This window comes from Micropterus salmoides, unplaced genomic scaffold (assembly GCF_014851395.1).
Source record: "Micropterus salmoides isolate LMB-PRFRI ecotype aquatic unplaced genomic scaffold, ASM1485139v1 Ms_hic_scaffold_14, whole genome shotgun sequence".
NCBI classification, from domain to species: domain Eukaryota; kingdom Metazoa; phylum Chordata; class Actinopteri; order Centrarchiformes; family Centrarchidae; genus Micropterus; species Micropterus salmoides.
In genome coordinates this window covers 31,908,354-31,926,542 of record NW_024040485.1, presented here as the reverse complement: position 1 = coordinate 31,926,542, position 18,189 = coordinate 31,908,354, and the positions used below count along the sequence as shown (strand labels likewise).

General features: G+C 45.0%; 1 protein-coding gene across 1 annotated transcript; it reads right to left on the bottom strand.

Annotated features, from left to right (window-relative positions):
- Nucleotides 1–9,146: 9,146 nt before the first annotated feature.
- Nucleotides 9,147–16,951, bottom strand: LOC119902707 (zinc finger protein 525-like). The gene is made up of 3 exons (XM_038719063.1): nucleotides 16,797–16,951; nucleotides 15,329–15,574; nucleotides 9,147–10,298 (listed from the first exon to the last, which is right to left on the bottom strand). Exons 1-3 carry the CDS (start codon nucleotides 16,887–16,889, stop codon nucleotides 10,188–10,190), a joined length of 450 nt encoding a protein of 149 aa, XP_038574991.1. The 5' UTR covers nucleotides 16,890–16,951; the 3' UTR covers nucleotides 9,147–10,187.
- Between the last annotated feature and the right edge of the window lie 1,238 nt (nucleotides 16,952–18,189).

Genomic DNA, 18,189 nt, shown 5'->3' with positions numbered 1-18,189 from the left:
TGCATAACACAAGTCCAACAATCACGACACTTCAAGAAAAAATACAGTCCAGAGGGCTGTTTCACAAAACCATGTTGGCCTGCTCCAGACCAGGCTAACAGCCAGGCTTGGTTAATCCTGGGGCCTCATATATTCAGTCAGCGGTCAGACACCATGTGTTTTTCATACTGGCAGTAGGTAGGCTACATATTTTATCAATTTCAGTTGAGTATAGCCAGTATTTACTGCTCCATTATAAATATAGAATTGGCCAAAGGCGTCACTTTGTGTTGAAAGGTGGGGACAAAAGGGCTCAGATTAGGGGCCCGATGATACACTTGTGTCACGAGACCTGACGATGCTCAAAAACAAGATGAGAAGATTTTTAACACTATTTTTAAGAAATATAAATGCTAAAATCTTATTGGAGGATCCTCCCCCAATAAGATTTTGAGCATTAAACACTTCATTTCCTGCATTCTGGAGACATTGCTGCTTCAATTTAGGGTGGAAATGTCTTTATTTATAAAAAGAGAAACAAAAAACTTCAGCTGGCAGGTGACACAATTCATTGATAGAAAAATATAACAGCCTGTTACTTTTTTGGACAATGCACATTTGTTTTCTCTATATTTGAATTGCTTTGCATGTTTTCTTATTGTGCAAAGAAACCTTTCTCAAAGCATTTTCACTTATTAGTGAACATTTCTTGGTGCAAGCTGTTTTTCAGAACATTTTTAACAGTTGCTTTCAAAAAGTGATGGAGACAAAATCAGATTTCACATTGTGGTGGGGACATGTCCCCAGCGTCCCAGTGTAAATGACACCTTCCCCGGCCACAGAAGAACATCCACATTACAGAAACATTACATTTTTAAATGCAAAGCACTTTGTGTTATATGGCCATTGTATGACAAATACAAATGAAGACTGATCGATTAATTGAGAAGAATACTACCAAATTGTAACATGAATTACAGATTACAAAAACAATTAGGCTCCATTTTGTGTTCTCAGGTGAATTCTCTGTCTTCCTAGAGTGGCCCTGGAGATGGACTGGGACAACGCTGCAACATTTCCTGGTAACATAAATGTCAACATCAATTTAAGTGGATTAATTATTTAACAATAAAGGATTCATATTGTATTACTTTTCCATGTGTATGGATTTCATTTGGCGTAGGTGGCACAAAGTTTCATAAATTGTTAAATCCTCCCAAATTGAGTACATAGTGTACTGTAGATTTTTGGAACAACAGGGAGAGGACACCACAATGTTTTTTGACCTTTTATCTTGCTAGGATCACTCCTCTTGTCACGATCCTGTCCTGAGTGCTGTGTTTTCGGGTTTGGTTTTGTATCTGCTATTTAGTCGGTTTTGGTTCAATGTCTTCGTTCTTAGTCCTGTACTTTAGTTCATGTCTTTAGTGTTTACTCCTGGTCTTGTGTTCTCTGTTTAGCTCTGTGTATTCCCTTGTTCATTTACTGGTTCTGTTCAGCTCTCTTTGTACCGGTCTGTCATGTGTTATAGATTGTTTCCTGCATCTCAGCCCTGTGTCTTAGCTCCTAGTTTTGTGTCTTAGTGTTTTATTCTGGTCTGTGTTCTGTCTGTGTGGGTTACTTGGCCCCATGTTTGCCTGTCAAGTGTTCCGTCTGTTTCCCCCAGTTATCACTCTGTCTGCCTGCCTCTTTGTTCCCCTTTGCTGTCTCTGCCTGCCTGCTTCTCTCTGTCTTCCCTGCTGTCTCTCTGCCTGCCTCGTAAGTCTCATGTCTTTCACCTGTGTTGCTCCCGCCCTGCTCGTTAGTCCCTGTGAATATATACCTGGTGTTTCTGCCTTGTCCTTGTTGGATCATTACCTTGTGCTACCTCCTGTTACCTCGTGTTCCTGTGTGCGATGTCCTGTTTTGTCTGCTCAGTCTTGTCACCCTGCTTTGGGTTTTGGGATTTCTGTTGGATAACTTTGTCTTGGACTCTGTTGATCAGCCACTCTGTAAGTGAGCTCGCCTTTTGTTGCCTCTAATAAACCACTGAACTGCACCAGTCAGCCTTCGTGTCCTGCGTTTGGGTCCACCAACCTGCCTACAACCTGCTCACCAAACCGCACCCTGACACCTCCGCTGGCAGCTGGGGACAGAATTAACGATTAAGACTTACAGTCTTGCTCACAGTGTGTGTTGAAACGATCACTTCTCTTTCTAGTTTCTGGATTTCCAAGTCAATTTCCTCAGTGTCTCTTTTTATCTTCATATGTAGGTTCAAGTCCTGCCAGAGGGGTTTTGGTGAATATTTAATTTTGTTAATTTATTCAAGTGTGTGCTGTACAGAGATCTGACTGTTTGTAAAACATATATCAGTTAGCACAGCAGGACATGGTCACAGTGTGGATGTCCTTCAGGTAAAACAGCTTCAGGGTCCTGTTACAAATATGACACAGTATTTTCTATGAGGACCACGTCACTGACTTCTTCTCTAGTATCCATGTGGACTAAATAAGTAAACCATGTCCATAAGATTGACAAACTCCAGCCTCTCTCTGATAGGCCTTTGTTCCCTCTCCTGACTCGTCACTTCTGTCACTCTGCGACACAATTAGAAAATCAGGGCCACACGTCACACTGATATTATTTTGAACAGCAGGTTCATACAGTCTGTATTTCTCCATCCTCCCCACACTGAGGGAGGGTAGGGCTGTCCAGGATAACACCTGGGGGTGACCTCTCCAGTGTGAGCGGACCAGAGGTTGGATGCTGGAAACCATCTTCTCATCAGGTGACCTTACAGCGCGCTAAGAAAAGAAGCATTAAGATAGAGAAGGATGACAGAAACGTCGACCCTAGAAGAGCCCTAATCAGCTAATTGACCCAAAGCTTTCCTGAGCATTTAACCTCTGTCTTGTTCAGTGCATTTGACCTTTTAATCAATATTCAAATTTTTTGAGATGCACCTGTATTTAGCTACAACGTCATATCACCAGTTAGTAATGCCTAGCATTTATTCCAGATCACATGCTCTTTTTCGCTTAAATTGGCATTTAAAGACCTGTTTCATGTATTTATTTGATTCTGGTTTCACGTCATATAACCCTTATTAAAACTAATTTATTTCGCTTTATTCGCTAATTAATAATGCCGTTAGAAATTTCCACTTACAGTTATCTCAAATTCAACACTTTAATGAGCATGTAATTTTATATAATCTATATAAATATATAAATATATATATATATATAGAGAGAGAGAGAGAGATAGGCAGTTCTGAAGGCAAAAGGGGGTCCAACCTTGTACTAGCAAGGTGTACCTAATAAAGTGGCCAGTGAGTGTAATTGTAATTGCTCCAACATCATTTGTGGCCTGGATAGCCAGAAGGTAAAAGACAAGATTAACTCTAGAAATCTATGACAAGTCCATTACAAGACTATTATAATGACAGAAATTACATCTGTTAAAAGAGAAACCCTTGTACTCATCAACTTGCACCCCAATACCGGACCATTGAGTGTGAGCTCTTCAGCTCTTTGGAAGCCACAAAATGGGCTGGAACGTAATCCTTGGTGGAATGTGCGTCCATTAAAAGTATTTTGTTTTGCCAATGACGATGAAAGTAAACACAGGAACCATCTGCAGACACTGTAACAACTCTACTTGAACTACAGAGGTTCTTCAGTGGGCAAAAAGGTGATGTTCCTCACCTTGGACTTCACTTCGCTGTCTGCACCTCAGTGTACAATCAGTTAGTGTACATTTGGAAATGCAAACAATTGATTCACCTCAAAGTAATCACTCTGTTGGAATGGAAACAAGACAGAACACCTGCAGTGATGAAAGGGACAGAGCTGTAATATATGATGCTGAAGTCGTTCATGCAACATTTAATAAAATGTGTATTTATGTCGAGCTTCCACCAGTAAATGTGTGTCTTGATTAATAACACACTTAATGTGCACCACCTTCTCTGCAACAGAGACTTTGTCAAACCTATCCTGATGTCCAACATGTCCAACTGTTAGAAAAATGTACTACGCTTCAGTATATTAAACTTTTGCAAGCCTGTCTATAAATATAAAGAAGAAGCGTTTAACACTCTCAGTGAACTTATAAAACAGGAACTGGTGCATAGAGATGGACAGGAAACGCCTACAGGTGAAAGCTAGATAACAGTTCCTGTCTGTATTTGAGTGGCATGTTAATAATATTACTTGTCCCAGTAACTAAGTAGTGTAACTAATTACTTTTCTAAAACAGTAAAATTATTACAGTTACTAATCCAAGTAACGCTGTTACTGAACGCACCATCCTTGACTTGAATCCACGACTGTGCTGCAGCTCAGCGGGACCGGACTTTGTTGTTCATGTCGCTGAAGGAAGAAAGGAGAATGAGGGAGAGAGGCGTTCTTTCCACAGCTGTAAGTAGCTGCTGCCATTATTGTGTCACAGTCTAAGATGCAAAGAACATTGTGGTCTAGTGTAAACTCTGTGCGACCAGCAAAAAGCTTTCTACAGCGAACATTTCTACATCTGATCTATTGAAGCGTCTGCTGAAGCAGCACAGCGACGTGAAACTTACAGAAAAAACACACTCCTTGCTGCTGTTGAATATGATATTAGTTAAAAAGTCGGCAGAGACGCTTTGTTTGGGGGTGAAGGGGGGGTGGTAGTGAAAGCTGTGTTTCCCATAATTAGCCTATAATTTGGATAATTATCAACACAGACCGCCACCTATTGATTTTATAATAATTTTTTTATTAGGTGTATTTAAAATCATTTTTGATTGAGGAGCATATATTCGTGCAGCACCTCCAGGCTCGCTCGCTCTTTCTCTCTCTCTCATGAACACCGCTTCTCAAACCTGTTGAAATATAACCCCACCCTGTCATTCTGTGGGAAACACTGGACAGTATATAGAAACGTAACTAGTTACTTTTATCACCCAGTAATAAGTAAAGTAATCATATTTTTTAAGGACTAATAAGTAACTAGTGATATATTACAATTTCTGAGTAAGTTGCCCAACACTGCATGTGACCTAGATAAAGATTCGTCTTCCTTGTAGGAAGCCGTCATTGAACAGAGGAGGGGGTCTACGCCACCACTTATCCCCCACTTACAATGCTGTCCTTTCATCACTTCCCAGGAAACTCAACAGACGTAACCTATTGGCCTCAGGTGAAGATACCAACGATGGTCGTTCAGTCTCGGCCACAGGTAGTCTTAACGACTGTAACGACTGTCGTCACAGCAACAAGGAACACTAACGAACCAGCGGTATCGACGATCCTGGCAAACGACCCCACTGAGGTTAAATAGCTGAGTTTCCCTGCCAGTCAGTCAGAACTGAAGAAGTCCTTTGGATGAGGGACGAAACGTCTTCCAGTATCTTCAACCAAGTCCAGCTGCCCTTGATTTTAACCTTCGTTGGATAACTATGACCTGGATGACTGAGAATCTTCATAGACATTGCTTTATGAAGTTAATTTAGAACAATGTTTGGACACTTTGAGTGTGTTAAATAAATTAATTTCATTTTTGAAGTGACGACAGGTTTTTTTAAAGTGAGGTGGTACGACCCGTGTCTTTTAATGTGGAAACGCCGACACAGCCGAGCTGAAAGAATAAGGCTGATATTTTCATACAGCTCATAAGAACACTTTAAATCAACACAATATTATAGACCACGCCTGTTCATTTAGGCATTCACACTGTCTGCGGTTTTCTGTCTCCCTGCATGTGTCAGATGCAGGTGTGCTACTGTCGCATTTCTGTAGTGTTACAGTTTAAACCTCGTTCATAGAATATGACGCTCTGCTGCCAGTGGACTTGTTCATGTCTGTGATTGGTCATCTGCTGCTAACACCGCCTCTTAAACGTGAACGTGCTCCCGGATGGATTGGGAAACCCTGGGTTGACTTACCGAGTTGATAACCAGCTTCTTGGTATCGCGATTGTTAGGGTTAGTTAAGCCAGATAACGAAAACATGTCCTGGGTATGTTGAACTCGCTTCGCGGTGCAGGCCCCTGGCTACAGATTACGGTTGTTGTCATGATGTTGTCATACAGCCACTTTCCTACTGCTTTTTGAAATGGTCGGTGCCCCACCACCATTTTTACATATAAATATGACACTGGTCAAATCGGTTGTTAAAAAGTGGGATATTGCAAGAATACCTATCCTTGTTAACAAATGTTAACAAATAATTACACAACTCTATACAGACACACGTTGTATATTTCAATTTGAATTTAAAGAAAAATATTTATGCTCCATGATGTCTGTAATCTTGAGTTGACTTGTTCCCAGTAAATGTTTTGTTCCTCCCCATCACTGCACTCCTACAAATAAATGCTTTTTAAGGAAAAGGTTAGCTTGCATATTTAAAGAACAATTAATTGCCTAACACATATACAGATAACACATCAAACAGGATTTTTATGGAATGTTAACTGAACTGGTTTTAGTATAAGAATCCAAAGGATATCAGTCTGTGATTCCTTAACTCACATTTTTATGTAGTATTCAACTAGTCTATATTGCATAATAGAAATCCTGAAATTCAGTTATGGCTTTTGGTTTAGTGTGCCACCCCCAGGATTTTCAGTGGCCCCATCTGGCCACCCCTGGGAAAATTTTCTGGGGGCGCCCCTGGTAGACGATGCTTCCAAGCTAACACTGATTAGCTCGACATCCTCCTCTTCACTTCTTGCTTTTTTGAAAAAGCTACACATTAGCGGGACATTTTTTATTGCAGCTGTTCATATTCATGTTAAACATGACCAAAGCTTCAAATAATGAGGTAAACATATTTAAAAGAAATCCCTGTGAGACAAAACCTCAGATTTTCCTCTTGTTCTGAACGTTCTGTTTTAAACGGCTCGATATGATGTCATTCCGAGCCGGATGGTGGTGATGGCGCATAGATAAGATGCTTGCCTTTGGTGTGGGACCTGGGTTCGATTCCCACTGTGAGACATCCACCAATGTCTCCCTGAGCAAGACGCTTAACCCCTCGTTGCTCCAGAGGCGTGCGACCTCTGACATGTATAGCAGCTGTAAGTCGCTTTGGATAAAAGCATCAGCTGAATGAATAAATGAAAAAATGTAAATGTAAATATGGTCATTTGCTCCAGGCAGAGAATGCTGACCACACCCACAAAGGAACATGCAGCCCCAATATAGAACTACAATATAGGACTGGAAATGCATTATAACAGGTCTCCTTTAAATAGCAATGCACCATGGTACAAGCTCACCTGCTTTTAAAGGGAATGGGAGATGACACTGATTGGTTTATTGCATGTGATGCCCCAAAACACACCCATGATTAGAGACTACGTACAAATCTTTTGAACCATGTTCTCTAGCAAACCCTGTAAACTAGCAAAAGTGGATTCAGAAAAACTACACAGGGACCTGCACCATGCACTTCACGTCGCACGCTTAAGGATTTTAATGGTCACAGGTAAGTGAACCTAAACTATAATGTGGTATGCTGAACTTGAGCACTCACTCTTTCAACACACACTGGCAAAGAAAAGCTAACAAGCTACAAGTGTCATCTCCAAAAGTAATGAGCGCCAAAAATGTCTGAAACCTTTATACATTACATTACATTAACTTGATTCGTTGAGAATAAAGATTTTTGTTGAAGCTGCAACATTAACACTTGAGCTGACCTGTCTTCACCTCAGCTGGTGCAAAAAGCTTTGTTTCTTTGCATCGATTACATTTGGCATTGCTTTCAGTCTGAACAAAGAAGGATTCCAAATCATCTTCAGTAATAGAAAACAAAAATGTAGATAGCAGGACTACTACTTTACATGGAATATTTGCACTCCTAACATCTTTTGGGGCAACACCTTCAATCACAGGAACAATGAGAGAAAGCAGATTAATAAGTTTTATTACCTGAGTTGTGAATTCCCAATATATTTATCCTTAAGAAATATTCACAGACAAAGACTTGGTGATAAAGGAAAATTTATTCATAACTAAATGTGTGAATAAAGCCAGTAAATTAGGTTTTAATAAGGGTTATATGACGTGTTGACAAAAAAAACTCCGGAGATGACGTGGGCAGACCATGGAATAATAATGCAGACTTGTATCTGCTTTCCTTGTATCTTCTTTCCTTGTATCTGCTTCCCCTTGGACATATTATCCCCAAAATGGCATTTCTTTTCATATTTATGCTGATGACACACAAATATACGTGCCCGTCAGATCCACAGACCCTGGAATGCTGAGTTCACTTAATAACTGCCTTTGTGAAGTAAAAAAATGGATGTAATAATAATAATAATAATTTCCTCCAACTGAACTCAGACTAAACAGAAATCCTGGTCATCGGGTCCCAGCAGATGGCAAATCAAATACTGCCATCTGCTGGTTCCCTAGTAAATCACATTAAGCCTGTGGCAAAGAACCTTGGTGTTTGGTTTGATAGTAATTTAAATTTCGAGCAACACACCACAAAGCTTGTTCAATCATGTTTTTATCAATTTAGAAATATAGAAAAAATTCGATCTATGTTAACTTTTAAGGACACCGAGACCATTTTACACGCCTTCATCTCATCACGCCTGGATTATTGCAACAGCCTTTTCACCTGTTTAACCCAAAAATCTATTGATCGACTCCAGACTGTCCAGAACTCAGCTGCCAGGCTTTTAACCAGAACAAAGAAATATGACCACATTACTCCTATTTTAGCTTCATTACACTGGCTCCCAGTATGTTTTAGAATTGACTTTAAAATTCTATTGATCACTTTTAAAGCTCTTCATGGCCTCTCGCCTTGTTATATTTCTGACCTTTTAGTCCCATACGCAGCAGCACGTACCTTGAGATCCTCGGGCAGAGGTCTGTTGTCTGTTCCAGAGTCTCGACTGAAAACTAAAGGGGACAGAGCGTTTGCTGTCAGGGCCCCGAGGCTCTGGAACAGCCTGCCCGAGGAAATCAGGTCGGCTGAGTCAGTGAACTCTTTTAAGTCCCTTCTTAAAACATACTTTTATAGGAGAGCCTTTCCCGATCTTATTTGACTTTATTTAATCCCTTTTATTTTATTCTATTTTACTTATTTTATATTTTAGTCTTTTCAATGTTTTCTTGTATTGTTTTTGCATTATTGTCTTTTAGGTATTATTGTCTTTACACTTGTGCTCTACAAATAAAGATTATTATTATTATTATTATTATTATTGTAGAAGAGTAATGTAGTGGTAAAGAAACATAGGTGAAAGAGGCCGGACCACCATCAGATAGGGTGCGTATTGGAGGAGGAGGAAAGGTTTTCACACTCAAACTGTTTTACGCCTCGTAACTAATCATCTTTCTTTGTGGTTTCTTCTACATTATGGAACTATATAATTTAACATGTCTCGCACAGTCACATCATAAAAACAGGGTTGACGTTGAGCATCCATCACACACATGTTATATAAACCTAACACAGTTAATAATAAGCTTCCTAACCACTTAACTATCAGAAGCATAAATTCAACACTACTAATAAAATGGTAGCAGATTCAACACTTAGTTTGATCACACATATACTAACTCATCTTACACAAAACAACAGAAACGCAGGGATGACAAGAATCCCATTAACTGTTAAACTTCTAACTTCTGATTACTTAAAACTTTATGCGAAAATCATCAGAATTGCGCCAACCATCAAAAAGCAATCAAGTGAGATTATTACTGAACCAGTGACTGTACATTTATTTACACTTGGGTTAATAAAACTCATCTCAAGGATTTATGTCCTTCTGCTGAGTTTCATATCCGACTTCCCCAGAGAGAGAGTGGTCATCTGGGACGTCCCAGAGAGATCAGAGAGGAAGGGCTGACGGCTCCTAAAGTCCCTACATTTTATTAGTGATATTATGGGCACTTGGCAGATTAATGGACGGTAAGGAAGCACTTCTTCCTCGCAGTGCTAGTGGAATAGTGCCAGCAGCTGAACGGTGAGTTTTAAATATTATTTTACAGGTTTGAGATCTGAAGTGTATTAAAAATGTACAAAAATTCAGCTCATTGACACTTGTTTACGAATTCATAATAACATCAGTAGAAACAGTTAACACATTAACGCACATGCTGCTCAGAATATAAAGTTACTGTTGTCTATCTCTCAGTTTAAAGAGAAGCTCACAATATAACACAGCATGAGGAGGAGGCAGCAGGCAAGAGCTAGCTTGGCTCTGAAAAATGTTTACAGCGATGCAGCGTGACCGCATTGGTGCCGTTTCAGGGTTTTACTGTGAGTAAATGTTTTCCCACGCTGTTCACACCGGTACGGTTTCTCTCCAGTGTGAGTGCGCATGTGAATTTTTAGGCAACCCAACTGAGTGAAAGCTTTCCCACACTGGTCACAGCTGTAAGGTTTCTCTCCCGTGTGAATGCGTTGGTGAATTTCTAGCTCCAATGATTGGGTAAAATTTTTCCCACACTGCTCACACCAGTATGGTTCCCCTTCGAGGGAACTCGAACTGCGTCGGTTACGACACTATGGGAACGCCTCTAGGCGAAGCAGGTCTGAACGTGAATGAAATCACTCCAATCCTATTGGCTTGTTGCTAGAACGGTAAGGTGTGACGGAATAAACAGAGGAGTATAAAGCACACCTGTACACACTCATCATTAGCTTTTTTCTATTCAGCAGGCGCTCTGTATGTTGTTTGAAGAAAGCTCCAGTCCTACAAGCAGTGTGTCTTACCTGAAGAAGAAGTCTACCAGCATGTCCGGCAACCAGATGTACAGAAGGTGTGTTTTTTTTTTCTTGCCCTCGGTACATCACGGATGGAGATTCTCATGAGATGTGTGTCTCATGTTTGGGGATGGAGCACGCACGGGCAGCTCTCGAGGGGGCTGCCTGCGCCCGTTGCGAAGCCCTTTCCGTGCGGGTACTGAGGTACAGCATGGCTCTCTCTTCCGAGGATGGCCGGATGTGTTTTCCCCGTGGCGCGGGCCCTGCGGCCGCTGAGGCGGCCCGGCGGCTTCACTCATGGGTTCACAGCGTGATCTGTCGGAGGATTTCGGGACGGCTGAGGCTTTTTTCCAACCTTCATCCGCTGGCTCCGACGCTTCCTTTCCTCGTTCGGGAGCCCATTCTCGGCTTCTCTCGCTCGCGGTTTGGATCCGGAGACGCTGCAGCAATCCGACTCCGAGGAGGCGGACGTGCTCAGCGCAGTGGACGATGACTTCCGGGTGTCGGGGCGCCGTCATCTGGCGGCGCCCGACTATGACGTGCTGCTGGAGGTGGTGACTAGAGCCGTGGCTAAGCTCAACATCGACTGCCCACAGGAGGAGCAGACACCACAGGCTAGTGGTAAGCTGGATGAAAGGTTTCTTAAGCACCACACGCCACCTCCACGCCGGTCTCTGCCATTCTTTCCTGATTTACATGATGAACTGAGTAATCATGGGGCAGACCCTTCTCTACACGGCTTTCCACACCCCGATCACTAAACTACAGTAATGTGATGGGGGTTAGGGACCGTGGTTATGGGAGGATGCCTCGGGTGGAGGATGCGCTTGTGAGCTATCTCTCCCCTCGACTTTAGTCCTCCCTGGAGAAGCCGGCGTTACCATCCAAACCATGTCGCACCACATCCACGCTCGTGGGGAAGGCGTACATGGCAACAGGTGATGTTATCCGTTTACACGTTCAGGACGCACCTGCCACCATCGAGTCCACGCCGTACTGCCCGCCCCGAGGGTCTGCAGTCGGGCGGTGTCCCGACTCACTCACCGTGGATCTTCGGCGGCTCTCCCCTGCCGTTCTGGGGCTTCAGGGGTCCACCAGAAGATCACACGAGACACCGACCACCAGCCCCGAGGGGCTGGTTCCGTTGGCAGACTTTGCAGAGGCTTGGCGGAGCCTGACGAACATTTCTCCGCGGGTCCTGCGCACTGCCATAGATGGGTATCAACTACAGTTCAAAACCCGCCCTCCAAATTCAACAGAAGAGAGGGGGTGGTTTGGACTGTGGTCCGCCCGGAGCAAGGTCCGGTGTTGGGACAGGAAGTTCGTACTCTGCTGAGGAAAGGGGCCGTGGAACGTGTCTCCCCCCCAGACAGACTCCTCTACAGCCGGTACTTCATAGTCCCCAAGAAGGACAGAGGGCTGCGTGCCCTATTTTGGATCTGCGGGTTCTAACCGGTCTCTGAGGAGATTCAGGTTCAAGATGCTCATCATCCCCGCCATCATGACGCACATCCAATCTGAGGATTGGTTCATCACGATAGATCTAAAGGACGCCTATTTCCAGGTCTCCATCCGTCCTTCTCATAGGAAGTTCCTGAGGTTTGCCTTCGGGGGTGTGGCTTACCAGTATCGGGTTCTTCCATTTGGCCTGGCACTTCCCCTCGCACATTCACCAAGTGTATGGATGCAGCACTGGCCCCGCTGAGGCTCCAGGGCATCCGGATTTCAACTTCATCGACGACTGGCTCATCCTAGCCCAGTCTCGAGAGTTGGCGGTTCGGCATCGAGATGTCGTTCTGGCTCATCTGCAGCGTTTAGGGCTGAGGCTCAACGCAAAGAAGAGCGTGCTGGCGCCCACCCAACGGACTACGTTCCTAGGGGGTTGTATGGGATTCAACAACGATGCGGGCACAATTGTCTCCGGCACGTGTCGACACCATATTGGCTGCCGTGAAAGGGGTGAAGTTAGGCCACGCCATCACTATGAAACACTTTCAACGAGTGTTGGGTCTCCTGGCGGCTGCGTCCAGCGTAATACCATCTGGACTGCTGCACATGAGACCCCTGCAGTGGTGGCTAAGGAACAAGGGTCTTTCCCCGAGGGGAAATCCTCTCCGTCTGATTTGGGTTACGCGCAAGTGTCTTCGTTCCCTATCAGTTTGGAAGGATCCTGGTTCCAGTTTGGTTCCTGTCCCAGGGGCCCGTGCTGGGAGGGTCTTGTCGCCGGCTGATTATTTCGACAGACGCCTCCCTCACAGGCTGGTCATGGACGGCCACTTTGCAAGGGGATCCTGGCAGGTGCATCAATCCGAGTGGCATATCAACTGTCTCGAGATGTTGGCGGTGTTCCAGGCTCTAAGGAGTTTCCTGCCCGATCTCCAAGGCCACCACGTCCTGGTTCGTTCCGAAGAGAACAACACAGCGTTGGTGGCCTATCTGTATCACCAGGGCGGTCTGCACTCGTGCCCTCTGGACAGACTGGCGCGTCAGATCCTCCTGTGGTCCCAGCAGAGGTTACTATCGCTCAGGGCGATGTATCTCCCGGGGACGCAGAATCAGGGAGCAGACCTGCTGTCGAGGCAGGGGCTGAGGCCCGGGGAATGGAGACTTCACCCCGAAGTGGTGGAGCTCTTGTGCGAAGAGTTCGGCCCCATAGACGTGGATCTGTTTGCGTCTCAAGAGACTACGCACTGCCCGCTATGGTTTTCTCTCGTTCCTCCAGCCCCGTTGGGTCTGGACGCCATGGTACATTCGTGGCCGAGGCTACGTCTGTACGCTTTTCCTCCAGTTGCTCTGCTCCCGGGTGTTCTGGAGCAGGTCCGCCAGGACAAAGTCGGCCTACTGCTCGTAGCCCCGTTCTGGCCAACCCGGGTGTGGTTCTCGGACATCATGTCGCTCCTGGACAGCCCGCCGTGGCGGGTCCCTCTGAGGAGAGACCTGCTGTCCCAGGCGCAGGGCCGGGTTCTTCACCCTTGCCCCGCCATATGGCGACTGTGGGTCTGGCCCCTGAGGGGGCACAGTACCTAGAGGCGGGTCTAACAACCGGAGCAGTCGAGACCCTCCTGAGCTCCAGGGCCCCGTCCACACGGAGGATGTACGGCCTGAAGTGGAGTGTTTTCTCCACTTGGTGTAGGGAGCGGTCGGTGGACCCTGTTACCTGCCCGGTGGTTCAGGTACTTGAGTTCCTCCAGGACCGGTTCTCTGCTGGTCTTTCCCCTTCTACCCTCAAGGTGTACGTGGCAGCTATTTCGTCTTTCCACACCCCTCTGAGGGAGGGGTCCTTGGGGAAACTTCCCTTGGTTGTACGTTTCCTCCGTGGTGCCCGGAGGATGAGACCTGCGACTCGGTCCAAGGTTCCCACTTGGGATCTGGCAGTGGTTCTTGGGGCGTTGGCTGAGGCCCCCTTCGAACCCCTGGAGCCAGCTGAGGCACTAAGCAGTTGACCCTCAAGATGGCCTTTCTCCTTGCTATCACCTCTCTGAGGAGGGTGGGGGATCTCCAAGCGCTTTCGGTTTCCCTGCAAAGCCTGGAGTTTGCCCCGGGGAATATTAGGGCTATCCTGCACCCTCGTTCAGGATACATCCCTAAAGTGCCTTCTTGTGCGGCAGGGTCCACAGTGCTGCAGGCATTTCATCCTCCACCTCATGTGACGGCGGAGGACGGGAGACTTCATCTGCTCTGCCCTGTCAGAAGCACTGAGTATTTACACTCTGAGGTCCTCCTGTTGGAGGAAGGCTGATCAGCTGCTAGTGTGTTTTGGGTCTCCCAGGGCCGGGCTCCCTGCATCCAAACATACTATTAGCAACTGGATTGTTCAGACTATTTCCCTGGCCTATCAGGTGTGCAATTTGCCTTCACCTGTGGCTGTGAGGGCTCATTCTACCAGAGGCATGGCGGCCTCTCGAGCCCTCCTTTCCGGGACCTCTTTGCAGGATGTTTGTTTAGCGGCTGGCTGGGCCACTCCGCACACATTCATTCGTTTTTACAGTCTTGACCTTCCTTCGGCACCTGGCACTCGTGCGCTCTCCTCTTAGTCGTGCCACTTTATTGCACACAGGGGCAGGCGGGGTTTTCTGCACGTTTTAGTGGGTATCTCGTTCCCATAGTGTCGTAACCGACGCAGTTCGAGTTCCCTCGAAGGGGAACGTCTCGGGTTACGTATGTAACCCTGGTTCCCCGAGAAGTGGAACGAGACACTGCGTCAGCCCGCCGCACCTCTCTCCCCGCCTGAAGCGTCTGCTTCATAGTTTAAGCTAATGATGAGTGTGTAAAGGTGTGCTTTATACTCCTCCGTTTATTCCGTCACACCTTACCGTTCTAGCAACAAGCCAATAGGATTGGAGTGATTTCATTCATGTTCAGACCTGCTTCGCCTAGAGGCGTTCCCATAGTGTCGTAACCGACGCAGTGTCTCGTTCCCCTTCTCGGGGAACCAGGGTTACATACGTAACCCGAGATGTTTCTCCCCCATGTGAACATATTTGTGACTTTTTAGATTACTTAAAGTAGAGAAAACCTTCCCACACTGGTCACAGCTGTACGGTTTCACTCCAGTATGAACACGTTGGTGGATTTGTAGGCCACTTAGTAAAAGCTTTCCCACACTGGTCACAGCTGTACGGTTTCTCTCCAGTGTGAGTGCGCATGTGAATTTTTAGCTCCAATGATCGGGTAAAATTTTTCCCACACTGCTCACAGCTGTATGGTTTCTCCCCCATGTGAAGATATTTGTGACTTTTTAGATTACTTAAAGTAGAGAAAACCTTCCCACACTGGTCACAGCTGTACGGTTTCTCTCCAGTGTGAACTCTCCGATGATTCTTTGACTGTCCAGATGTTCTGAAGGATTTGTCACAGTGGTGTTGTTTAAGTCCATCTCTTCCTCTCTGTTTCTATAATAACAGACATACAGAGAGAAAGACGGTGAGTGAGATGTAATGGTGCAGCAAGTATGGAGGATAAATCCAGGTCAGTCTCTCTGTGTGACACAGACAGAGAAAGTGAACCCACAAGGTTCAGAAGGCAGAATTCATATTTAGAGATAAGGTTTAGTTAAGATATGATTACAGCTGTAGAATATGTGTGTTTGTACTTTTGTTGTCATATTTTCATGCAGATAAGAGGTACTTTGATTTAGCGTTAAAGCAAACACACACACACACACACACACGTACTGACTTCTGAAAAACTAGAAACCAGATGTTTTTCTGTTAGGTTGGGTTTCCTTGGACTCTGGCCAACATGTGAGGAACAGGATGAAGCGATCTCGTTGGAATGTGCACTAAACTACTTTTCCGGCCAAGTTCTCAGAGTGATTCATTGTAGGTTCAGAGATACTGACTGGACTGGACCAAATATGGAGAGGACGTCCTGGAAAGGGAGGGCAGTACAGAGTGTGCTTTGGGAGGACTGTGAAGAGCTTGATTTTCAGGACTGCATCACTTCATTCTGCAGAACAGTCAAATAAAGAAATCTTAAAGCTGAGTCTGTGAATTATTAAATATTCTGAATAAACACTAAAGAGAAAAATTCAGCTCCAAGATACTGCTACAACTTGGGGCTGCAGTCCTTTAACTACTAAACCTTCCAAATGTTTGTCTCAGTTTGCTTCTCTCTGTCTTTCTGTATCTTTCCTTCCTTCTTCTGCCCTCCTTTCCATGTAGCCCTCACTATGTTTTGCTCTCTATAGAAAACACACTGACAGTACAGATTTAGCGCCTCAGATTTGTTTACAAAGTCCCAGCAGGTCCAGCCGGACTCACATCTTTTCCTAGTAGTCCTACGATGGGGAAGTTTCTTTTTTGGATTTTCAGACAGAGTTAAAACTTAAAATGTCTGACAGCTTTCACAACAAGAGGAGCAAAAGCTCAGCAGTAAGTTAACTTTCCCTTAAGTGCAGAACTGGAAGCTAACTTCAGCGTCCTGACTCAACGGCGATCTGGACTCAACAAATCCCTCATCCTGTTGCCCGTACAGGCTGGATGTCAGCACACACACAGATTAAAAACCACCAGGGCACAAATCAGAGCGACCGCATGAACTTCTGCAGTAACATCCCCAGTTCATGTGGCAACCAATTAAACTGTCACACTGGTCCCAGAGCCAGGTACTCACCCCGGTGCTGACTTCCTGGCTGGTCCGGTCCCGGTCGCTCTTAGCAGGAACTCTCTGTCGGACGCTCATCCTCTTAGACGCTGCTGCCGCCATCTCGTCTCTATCAGACTGGACCCAGGAGCATGCGCTGCTCGTGCAGACTCTGTAGTGATGGGAGTACCAGCTGTTTGAAGGGGGGCGGATCTTTAGAGGTACAGAGCTACTGAAATGCAGTTTGCATCTAACCAGGAGTGCAGAAATAGTGTTTTTACAGATGAGTGCAGTCCTGCTATATCTTACAACATGTAGAGGAGTTACACAGATATTATAGAGAGAAGAGAAGAGGACAGGGTTAGAGAATGGAGAGTGCAAATCTGGGTTTCTGGTAAGGATGCAGAGTAGAACATTTGTTGGTTAATGTACAGTAACATAATTAAACAGTGTATCAATCATATATTTGTCCCCGTAGGAAAGTTAGTTTGCAGCACAATCACATGGCATTTCATCACACGGCACAGAGACAACCAGCAGGCAGACTGAAACACACACCCCTCACCTTGCTACAGATTAGGCAGAGCAGCTGAGCCTCCGGGCTAAATGCCTTACCTGTTTAAAAACGTAATGTTTTTATGTACAAATAAAAATGTAGGTCTTGATTTTAGTGAGTAGTGGGAGGCAGTTCAAAAGAGGGGTCAGGGTTGTGTTTGACAGATTGTACAGGCTTTCCGTTGATAAAAGTAGAATAAGGTGATTGCAAGGGGCCCCTGCAAAGAAGACTGCAGCTGTGAGGAATGTGAAGGTCATCGTGTGACACGGCACATAAACTTGGAGTGCTTGTGTTGATGTAGTTTTATGCATTTGCAGTAATTTGTCTTATTAGTGTCACATTTCAGTCTTTAGACGTGTTGTAGGGTAGAATACACTATTGTTTCAATATTGACTATGTGTGGATGTGGAGGTGGAGGAGGTGGGTCTGACCCTAAGACCCTCAAGAGGAGGAGAAAGGCAGGATATGTCTGCTCAACTAACAACTAAAGCAGATACTTGGCCTCGGCCCATCGCCTATTTGAACAAACCTTAAAGATACCGATTTGATTTATGTTTCATCTCACAGCACAACAAACCTGTAAAGTATTGGAGACAATCACCTGGAGCCTACCTGGAGAAACCTGGAAAAGATGCGGCAGCCTCACTGAATGACGTGAAGGGAAAGTCATGAGAACAAAAACTGATCCTTGTAACTATTGGCCTACTGTACAGTTTTTAGTTGTTTCCATCAGTGACTGGTTGAAATGTCTTTTACTGGCATGTGTCCTGTGTGACACTGTGTGTAGCAAAGGGTTGTGAAGTGGTGAAAAAAACTCTTAATATAGACACACTTCTTCAAACAACAATAACATGGAAACATGTTTAA